The sequence below is a fragment of the Rutidosis leptorrhynchoides genome, chromosome 11, assembly GCF_046630445.1.
Source record: "Rutidosis leptorrhynchoides isolate AG116_Rl617_1_P2 chromosome 11, CSIRO_AGI_Rlap_v1, whole genome shotgun sequence".
In the NCBI taxonomy this organism is placed as follows: domain Eukaryota; kingdom Viridiplantae; phylum Streptophyta; class Magnoliopsida; order Asterales; family Asteraceae; genus Rutidosis; species Rutidosis leptorrhynchoides.
In genome coordinates, this window is record NC_092343.1 from 127414950 (window position 1) to 127425985 (window position 11036).

The 11036-nt window shown below is 37.3% G+C and overlaps 1 protein-coding gene across 1 annotated transcript; it reads left to right on the forward strand.

Moving 5' to 3' along the window:
* Window positions 1-218: 218 nt before the first annotated feature.
* On the forward strand, window positions 219-8613 carry LOC139874927 (LRR receptor-like serine/threonine-protein kinase EFR). Its single transcript, XM_071862316.1, has 3 exons — window positions 219-1209; window positions 6293-7957; window positions 8213-8613. The coding sequence occupies exons 1-3, from the start codon at window positions 219-221 to the stop codon at window positions 8611-8613; spliced, it is 3057 nt and encodes a 1018-aa protein (XP_071718417.1).
* Window positions 8614-11036: the final 2423 nt, after the last annotated feature.

Genomic DNA, 11036 nt, shown 5'->3' on the forward strand with positions numbered 1-11036 from the left:
TGGTTGATTGTTGAGGTCATCTATGTTTGTTAAATACTGTAATGAAGTTCTATCATAATCCGTTTATTATATATTTTTTATTTCATTTAATGCTTAATTTATTATTCTTTGCTAGTTTTCTTATCCATGTTTTTATTTATAAATCAATTATTTTCAAAAAGAGTATAAAAAACCATCTAGTAACATCCATGTAACACCAAGTTTTCAGTTATACAATAATGGAGTTAAGGCAACCAAAAACTTGCTCATTAGTTCTTGCTTTCCTCCTTTATAGTCTTCTTATACTAATTCCTACAACCTACACCTCTGTCTCGGCTACCTATAGCGGAAATGAAACCGATCGTCTAGCTTTGTTGTCCTTCAAGTCAATGATCACCCACGATCCATACGGCGTTCTAAGCTCATGGAACGCCTCATCAGATTTCTGTGACTGGATTGGTATTACATGTGGAAAGCGACATAGAAGATTGACCATTATACAACTGGTTTCACAAGGACTAGAAGGCTCCTTGTCACCTCATGTAGGAAACTTAAGTTTCCTTCATGAGTTAGAATTATTGAACAACAGTTTTCAAGGAATCATCCCTCACGAACTCGGTCATCTAACAAGGTTACGTTACCTCAGCCTTGTACACAACAATTTCAATGGAGTGATTCCAACTAACTTGTCTCGTTGCTCTAACCTTTTTTACCTTAATCTTGGTGATAACCACCTAATTGGAAACATACCAAAAGAGATAAGTTTACTCTCAAAACTTAAATATCTTTATATGTATTCTACCAACTTAACAGGCGGAATCCCGTCTTTCTTGGGGAATCTTACGTCAATGGAATTGTTCTCTGTAACCAAAACTCCGCTCGGTGGGAACATTCCAGACACCTTTGGTAGTTGGAAAAGGTTAGTTGGCTTTTTTGCCGGCGGGTGTCAATTAGTTGGAACCATCCCTCGGTCCATTTACAACCTCTCGCTACTAACTAATTTATCGTTATCTGGAAATCAGCTCACCGGTAATCTTCCTCTAGAAATAGGTACAAGGCTTCCTAATCTTAAATTTCTTCAATTAAGGAATAACCAACTCAGTGGCATTCTTCCACCTTCCATATCTAATTGCTCTAATTTACAAATTCTTGAAATGAGTGACAACAAATTCAATGGGAAGTTGATAATTGACTTTGCGAAACTAAGCGATCTCAAAACAATACTTATAGGTTGTTAGAAATAAAAAGACAGCAATATTAACTTTTACAAAAAGGGAAACATACCTTTATTTTTTCCATGATATTGTCATATAGCCGTTAGGCTATTCTCTGTATAAGTTCAGCTTTCATCTTCCAAATGTAAAAAAACTCAATTAAGTGAAAATATTCAATACTCAAGCAAAATACAATTACAATTCTTATTTTAACATGGCATCAGAGCTTGTGTTGATGATCTAAATCATTCAATCACAGCAATTTAAATCATTTGCCTATTTTTTTTCGTTTGAGTGGTTATCATGGCAGAACATGACAGCCAAACTCAACTCATTACAGAATTAACTAGCCAATTGGCTAGAATTCTCCAAACCAACAATGAAAATCAATCACAAAGGCATCCTGATTCTTTAAAAATCAGTGTTACCCTTAACAACTCAAATTATTCATTATGGTCTCGTATGATCAAGGTTGCCATCGGAGGTAAATCCGAGGCCCTCCTCAATCATTTAACCGAAGATCCACCATCAACCAACAACCAGAAGTGGAACCAGGAAGACTTGGTGGTATTTTCATGGATCATTCAAAATATAGAGCCACAAATTGCAAGCAATCTGACCCAGTTCCCTACAGCAAAAACCTTATGGAATGCCCTCATTACAACCTACAGTTCTGGTAAAGACAAACTCCAAACCTTTGATTTACATGTTAAAGCTAATAATATCAGGCAAGATGGTAAATCAACCGAAGAACTGTGGTTGAAATTGCAAGGAATCTGGGGTGAAATCGACACAAGGGATCCAAATCCCATGGAACATCCGAATGATATTGTCAAATATAACAACATCAGGTCAGAACAAAAACTTTTCCAGTTTTTAAATTCTTTAGATCATAAACATGACAATATCAAACGTGAGTTATTAAGAACCGATCCATTACCCACTGTCGAAGGAGCTTATGCTGCAATTCGAAAAGAAAATGCACACCAATTTATATTTAATAATAAAACGGATGCCTTTACCCAATCTGGCATAGCCACTGGTCTGGTAGCACCGGCATCAAAATCCAATGATTTCGACGGCCATGGTTTGCTATCAAGAAATCAACAGCGCCGGTCAGACTCCACGTCATCATCCCGAGATAAAGACAACCTTGAATGTACAAAGTGTGGTATGAAACGACATACCAGAGAACAATGCTTCAAGGTTATTGGATACCCCGATTGGTGGGCTGATAAACACAGAAAGGGAAAAGCCTCGATGGTAACGACGGCCACAACCAAGGGAAAACAGGAGGATAACGAAACCTGCACCACCACTCAAGGTGGTTTCGGTTTATTCACAGCCGAGCCACCATCATCATCATCATCATCCGGTGAAGGTAACAGGGGATTGGGATTAGGGATTAAATCCCCAAAAATCATACCCGACAAATTGAATAAAGTGGGTGGGGATAAATATGTCGATGAGTATGATGGGTTAGGAGTGTCGGTCACCAACTCAACACCCACCACCGAATTTAATTCCCCAAATTGTTTTATTGACACAAATAGTCCCTGTAATAATATAGTTGGTAATAAACAAATAAAACCTTTTTTCAATAAAACTAAAGATTTTAAAATTAAAAATAACGTTTCGTCAATTAATATTGTTTCAAATAAAACAAAAAGTAATGAGTGGATTATCGATTGTGGTGCCACCGATACTATGACTTTTAATAAAAATGATATTATTATAAATACGAAACCAAACAAAACCAAAATTAAAACCGCTAATGGCGGTATTATACAAGTCAAGGGCGGGGGAACAGTTGAAATCTCACCAAATTTAAAATTAAAAAACTGCCTTTATGTTCCCGATCTCTCCCATAAATTACTGTCTGTTAGTCACGTGACAAAAGAACTTAATTGTACCGTCTTATTACACCCTACATTCTGTATCTTACAGGACATCAGAACGGGGGAGATAGTTGGGCGTGGTACTGAACGGGATGGTCTATACTATGTGGATGAGGTCACTCAAGATTGTAGGATCATGCTAGCTCACGGGACTCCCGACAGACAAGCATGGTTGTGGCATAGACGTCTTGGTCATCCGTCTGCTGGATATTTACGCATTTTATTTCCTAATTTATTTTCTTCAAATAAAAGTATTGAGTGTGAAACTTGTATTTTGGCCAAAAGCCATCAAAACTCGTTTAAAACTAGTAATACAAAGACCGAACGTCCTTTTGCTTTAGTTCACTCCGATGTATGGGGACCCGCAAGGGTTAATGGGGGACACAATTTTCGATATTTTCTTTTATTTATTGATGATTGTACTCGTATGACTTGGACATATTTTTTAACTAACAAATCCGAAGTATTTGATAAATTTACTATTTTTTCAAACATGATTCAAACACAATTCCAAAGTAAAATACAAGTTTTAAGATCCGATAATGGTGGTGAATTTGTCAACAGTCAAATGCAACTCTTTTGTGAAGAAAGGGGTATTATTCATCAAACCACGTGTCCACACACACCTCAACAAAATGGGGTGGCTGAAAGAAAAAATCGTATTTTACTAGAAATAACCCGTGCTTTAATGATTGAATCTAATGTTCCAAGATCTTTTTGGCCTGAAGCTCTTGCCACTGCAACTTATCTTGTAAATAGACTCCCAACTAGAGCTTTAGAACTTAAGAACCCTCTTGAGGCCTTGACTAAATTTTATAAACCGCCATCTAATCTCACCCTAAGACCTCGAATATTTGGGTGCACGGTGTTTGTTCACATTCCTAAAATCGAACGAACCAAATTAGATGCGTGTGCTGAAAAATGTGTTTTTGTGGGATACGGGGTAAATCAAAAGGGGTATAGATGCTATAGTCCAAAAAGGAAACACATGTACACTACAATGAATTGTGATTTTTTGGAAACTGAATACTTCTATACCCAACACACAAGTCAGGGGGAGACAGACTTTGGTGACGCTGTGAGTTGGCTAGATATTCCATCATCTGAAGAAGTGACTCATCATACCACTCCACAAAGTCCTCCTCCAATCAGTACTACGGTTAATGATCTTCCCGACCATACAGAGGTAAATACCGAATCTCCTGATATTACTAATCATGAAAATTTAGAGGAGATTTTACAGGAAAATAGCGATCAAGTATATCCTGAAAATGAAACACAACAACAAGAACCGGAACGATATGTTCTTCCTCCAAGAATCAACCGAGGAATTCCTCCCAGGAGATACTCTCCTGAGAGAACTGTATCAAAATCAAGATATCCAATGGCAAATATTGCTAGAGGAAATCTATCAAAAGAAGCAACAAAGTTCACTTCCGCATTATACTCTGAAGAAATTCCAACAACGGTTGAACAAGCTCTAAAATCAACACACTGGAGGAAAGCAATGGAAGATGAAATGGAGGCTCTCAAGGTAAATAATACTTGGAAAAAATGTGTTCTTCCAGAATCAAAGAAACCAGTAGGATGTAGATGGGTATTCACAATCAAACACAAAGCCGATGGATCTGTCGAAAGATATAAAGCACGGCTTGTTGCCAAAGGGTACACTCAAACCTATGGCGTTGATTACTCAGAAACTTTCTCACCGGTTGCAAAAATTGATACTATTAGAATTCTTTTCTCCGTTGCCGCAAACAAAGACTGGCCACTTCACCAATTTGATGTTAAAAATGCTTTCCTACATGGAGAACTCAAAGAAGAAGTCTATATGGAAGGTCCTCCCGGTTTCACATCAGAATTCAAAGAAAGGGAAGTTTGTCATCTTAAAAAATCTCTTTATGGTTTAAAACAATCCCCTCGGGCTTGGTTTGGGCGTTTTACTATTGCTATGAAAAATTACGGTTTTAAACAAAGTAATTCCGACCATACTTTATTTTTAAAAAAAAGAGGAAACCTTATCACGTGTCTCATTATTTATGTTGACGACATGATTATCACAGGAAATGATCAAGAGGAAATTACAAACTTAAAAGCTAACCTTTTTAAAGAATTTGAAATGAAAGATCTCGGAGGTCTTAAATACTTTCTGGGAATCGAAGTTTTACGTTCAAAAAGGGGAATTTTTATATGTCAAAAGAAATATATACTTGATCTTCTTGCAGAAACAGGAATGGTCGACTGCAAACCCGCGGATACTCCTATGATTCCAAACCTCAGGTTATATATAGAGGATGATGCCAAAGCAGCAGATCGAATTCAATACCAAAGGATCGTGGGAAAACTTATCTACCTAGCTCACACTCGTCCAGATATATCACATGCTGTTGGAGTTGTTAGTCAATTCATGCATCAACCACAACAACACCATATGGATGCAGTATGGAGGATTATCAAATATCTAAAAGGCACTGCAGAAGATGGAGTCCTGTTCGAGAAAAACAATCATCTAGAAGCACAAATATTCACCGATGCGGGTTACGGAGGAGAAAAGGGAGATAGAAAATCAACATCCGGATACTTTGCCTTTGTTGGAGGGAATTTGGTTACTTGGAGAAGCAAGAAACAAAAGGTTGTTGCCCTGTCTAGTGCTGAAGCTGAATTTCGGGGAATTTCACGAGGTGTAACCGAGGCTTTATGGATCAAGAAACTTTTGACGGAAATTGGTTTTCCTCCTAATACCTCGATCAAGATCATGTGTGACAACGAAGCGGCAATTGCAATTTCAGAAAATCCAGTTCAACACGATCGAACCAAACATATAGAAATTGACAGACACTTCATTAAAGAAAAATTAGAAGCCGAAATCATATCTTTACCTCACGTCCGATCAGAAGACCAACTAGCAGATATCTTAACCAAGTCCGTCAACGGAAGACTTTTCAAAGGAATACTCTCCAAGTTGAACATCGGAAACCCCACTATTCAACTTGCAGGGGAGTGTTAGAAATAAAAAGACAGCAATATTAACTTTTACAAAAAGGGAAACATACCTTTATTTTTTCCATGATATTGTCATATAGCCGTTAGGCTATTCTCTGTATAAGTTCAGCTTTCATCTTCCAAATGTAAAAAAACTCAATTAAGTGAAAATATTCAATACTCAAGCAAAATACAATTACAATTCTTATTTTAACATAGGTAATAACAACTACGAAGAAGATGACCAAATGAAATTCATGAATTCTCTACAGAATTGCAGCAAATTAAAGACGTTGGACCTTCGTTATTGCAATCTTCAAGGAGTACTTCCTAGATCAATTGGGAACTTTTCGCAACAACTCAAATTTCTAGCTTTACTAGGGAATCGGTTATATGGGAACCTTCCTCCTAGTTTAGGTAATCTAGTTAGCATGAGCACTTTGGACTTGAATAAAAATAGATTCACAGGACAAATTCCCTCTACCGTTGGTAGGCTTCATAGTCTACAAGTTCTTAGTTTATTTCGAAACCAACTTTCAGGATCGATTCCAGATTCCGTTGGGAACTTATCTATGATTATCTCACTTAATCTGGATTCCAATAGATTAGAAGGGCGTGTCCCGTCAAGCCTAGGAAACTGTCATAATCTACTTCAGTTGTACCTTGGTAACAATAAACTCAACGGTGAAATACCTAAAACGCTTCTTCAACTACCATCTTTATCTATATCATTAAATTTATCTCATAATCTGTTGTTAGGTTCAATTCCATATGAGGTTGGAGACCTCAAGAGGTTGAATTATTTGGATTTATCTTATAATAATTTATCAGGTGACATTCCTAGTACCCTTGGTAGTTGCACTGCCCTTATGTTCTTATATCTACAAGGTAACTTACTTCAAGGCACATTATCTCCTTGGTTAAGTTCCTTAAGAGGATTGCAAGTTATTGATCTTTCTCAAAATAATTTATCAGGACAAATTCCATTATTCCTAGAAGGGTTTTCTTTTGAATTTGTAAACATGTCTGATAATTATTTTGAGGGTGAAGTACCAACTAATGGAACGTTCTCCAATGCAGGTGCATTCTCGATTAAGGGAAATACAAGAGTTTGTGGTGGCTTGGTTGAACTTGGGTTACCCAAATGCAGGGAAACAAATAAACATGCAAGAAAGTTTTCTCTGTTTGTAATAGTCATCTTGGCCGCATCTTCATTTACATTTATAATTATATTATGTATAGTGTACATTTTACGTAAGAATAAAAGCAATTTGCGAGTGTCCAGTTCATCAATGAACGGACAACTTTCTAGAGTTTCATATAATCAACTTCTTAAGGCTACCAGTGGCTTCTCTATATCAAATTTAATCGGTGAAGGTGGGTATAGCTCTGTTTATAAAGGAATCATTGAAAATGATGATAGATTTGTTGCTATCAAGGTTCTACATCTTCAAGTACGTGGAGCCTACATAAGCTTTACACGGGAGTGCGAAGCATGGCGTAGTATTCGACATCGAAATCTCCTAAAGATAATAACTTCATGTTCAGGTGTTGACTTCCGAGGCAACGATTTTAAAGCTTTGGTCTACGAGTTCATGCCCAACGGGAGTTTATATGATTGGTTGCATTCAAGTGCAAGTACCTCGAGACTTAACCTTATTCAAAGAATAAAAGTTCTCATTGATGTTGCATCTGCTCTTGATTATCTTCATAATGAATGCCCAAAAACCATTGTTCACTGTGACTTGAAGTCAAGCAATGTTCTACTCGATGATGATATGGTAGCCCATGTTGGAGACTTTGGTCTAGCTCGTTTTATCGGAGAAGATTCATATCAAAATAACTCAACGGGGTTTAAAGGCACAATTGGTTATGCGCCTCCGGGTAAAAATGTTGTGTCCTCATATTTATACACATTAAAGGTTCAAATAAGAAACAAAAAAAATATATATATGAACCATAACAACCAACAAATTATAGGGTTTATCATATGTAAAAAGATCCAATCACATGTAAATTTTGATGTAAATTAAGGTTATGCACAAAGTATTTTAAGAAAACCTTAAAGATACCTACATATATTTATTTACTTTGTTCTAGTACATTTTCAATTATAAGTTGGTTGGTTATAAGTTGCAGAATATGGTCTCGGGAGTGAGATGACTAGCAGTGGAGATGTCTATAGTTTTGGAATACTATTATTGGAGTTGATGACAGGAAAAAAACCGACCGATGACATGTTTAATGAAGACTTTAGCCTTCATAAATATGTTGATATGGCTTTGCCGTACCACGTAGTCGATGTTATTGATAATGATATAATTGTTACACAAAGTACAGAAGTAAATGCACTGAAAGTGGAGGAATGCTTGGTTTCGACTATGAAGATTGGTGTTACATGCTCCATGGACTTCCCACCGCAACGGATGAACATCAAAGATGTTGTCCAAGAGTTACAATGTATTCTCGATACGCTTCAAAAAATTCGAGGTAACCTATTATCCCCTTTTATCAACACTGCTACAAAATCTCCGAGTTGATTAATTATATATTTTCATAACTAGTTTGAGATAAACTAGTGGTTGGGGCCCCTGACATCCTTGTAATAGGTCTCAGGTTCGAATCTTGAGGTGGACAGGGAAGAGGTTGGAAACAGCCAGAGAGTATTCTTGATGGGCTGCGTACACTAGAGTATGGGATCGGATTACTTGCCTTTCCCGGGTAACCCGAACAGTGAAAACCTTACAACGTTTTTTCTAAGTAGTCGTTCTACCAGGTCTAACAAGAAGCTCACATGGCGAGTTGAAAGAGACTGCAACAAGGAGTGGTTGAGTATGGCTGGGAGACATAAGTGTAAGAAAATACAAGTTTTGTGCTATAAAACGAAAGTTACATCTGTAGTAAAGAAAAGCTGGTGTGTTTCTTGGTTAACTCCAATTCGTACTATTTACAAAGCTTAAGCAGATGATCATATCATCGATCCAAATAGTATAGTTGAATGTACGTACGGACCTTTGTAGAAAAACCAATTATTCATCTAAGAATAATATCTTGCATGCATTTCGGGAGATGATTGACACCTCCACATATACTTGCTCATATTACATATTAGGGGCGGAAAGAGGGGATGCAGTATGCAGTCGCCACTCTAAGAATTTCATGATGTAATTTTTTTATTATTATTATGGGTATTTTAAAATTCGCCCTCTTAAATAACAATATCTTAAGGGTAACTTTAATATTCTCTGCTCACATATAACTTTATAAGTTCGTCCCCTTGAAAACTCAGACTCCGCTCCTGCTACATGTTGGAGATATGGAGAACTTTAAACAATTAGAGGGAAGATTCCAGAAAACTCACACGAAGCTTCCACGAAGTTGTTAGGAAACTCACATGTAGCTTCCACGAAGTTGTTAGGAAACTCACATGTAGCTTCCACGAAGCTGTCAGGAAACTCACATGAAGCTTCAAGGAATTGTTTTTAGCTTACTCCTTAAACCATTCTATAAATAGACCCTCTTGTAACTCATTGTAAACACACCACAAATATTCAGTAAATATATTCTCTAGTTGGTCCATGGACTAAAGCAGTCACGACGATTGCATATAACCACGTTATCTCTTGTGTCGATTTACATTTCTTGCATTTATAATCTTTCGTTCATTAAGTGGGTTAGTAATCTTGTAGAATTACTATCGGTGAGTGATCTTGTTGAATCACTTGCGTTGTTTTGGGTCCTAATATCCTTACAACTGGTATCGGAGCACAAGGTTTCATTAAGGGAACGATGGCGGAAGACGGAAAGTTTAGAATTGACCGATTCGATGGGAGAGACTTCGGCTTTTGGAAGATGCAAATTGAAGATTACTTGTATCAAAAGAAGCTACATCAACCTCTGTTAGAGACCAAACCCGAAAGCATGAGCGATGTCGATTGGAAACTTTTGGATCGTCAAGCTTTGGGCGCTATTCGTCTTTCACTTGCTAAGAACGTTGCATACAACGTTGTGAATGAGAAGACGACATTTGCTTGCTTAAAAGCACTCTCTAACATGTATGAGAAACCTATCGCTTCTAATAAGGTATTTCTCATGCATCAATTGTTCAATACAAAGATGAAGGAAGGTACGAGTGCAACGGATCATATCAACGAGTTCAACAACATCATATCGAGGTTAGCATCGGTAGATATTGTGTTTGATGATGAGTTAAAGGCACTAATCTTGCTTTCATCATTACCGGAAAGTTGATCGGGGAAGGTTACCACAGTTAGTAGCTTTACGGGAACTACTAAGCTAGCGTTTGAAGGAATAAGGGATTTGATTCTTGGTGAAGATACTCGTAGGAGAAACTCGGGGGAATCGGCATCCGGTTCTTTGTTAAGTACCGACAACTGTGGTAGAAAATTTGATCGCGGTGAGAAGAAGGGTAGAAAGAAGTCTAAGAAGAGGTATCCATCGAAAGATAGAAGTGAAGCTGTTTGTTGGGGTTGCAATCAAAAAGGACACTTTTAAAGGAATTGTAAAAATGGTTCGGCGAAAGGTGTGAACTTGACCGAGGAAGAAAGTGATGATGCACTTTTATGTAGTGTTGAAAATTCTATGGAGTCTTGGATTTTGGATTCGGGAGCTTCGTTTCATGCTACTCATGTCAAAAGCATGATGAAAAATTTTTGTTCATATCAAGGCAAGGTGAGATTGGAGGACGACAAACAACTCAATATAGAGGGCATTGGAGATCTTGTATTGAAGACTACTCTTTGCTCTAATTGGACCTTGAAAAACGTAAGGTACATTCCTAAATTAAAAAGGAAACTTATTTCAGTTGGTCAATTAGATGATGAAGGTAACGCCGTTACTTTTGAAAACCGCCAATTGAAGGTGGTTAAGGGTAGTTGTATTGTGGCCCGTGGACATAAAAGGGGAACTCTTTATATGGTTGAAGTGTTTGATGCAGACATGG

Bases quoted from the DNA above. Each gene is read 5' to 3' on its own strand.
- LOC139874927 (XM_071862316.1), top strand. From the start codon at position 219: ATGGAGTTAAGGCAACCAAAAACTTGCTCATTAGTTCTTGCTTTCCTC. The intron at 1,210-6,292 runs GTTGTTAGAAAT...ATTTTAACATAG, and splicing joins TCTCAAAACAATACTTATAG to GTAATAACAACTACGAAGAA. The intron at 7,958-8,212 runs GTAAAAATGTTG...TATAAGTTGCAG, and splicing joins AATTGGTTATGCGCCTCCGG to AATATGGTCTCGGGAGTGAG.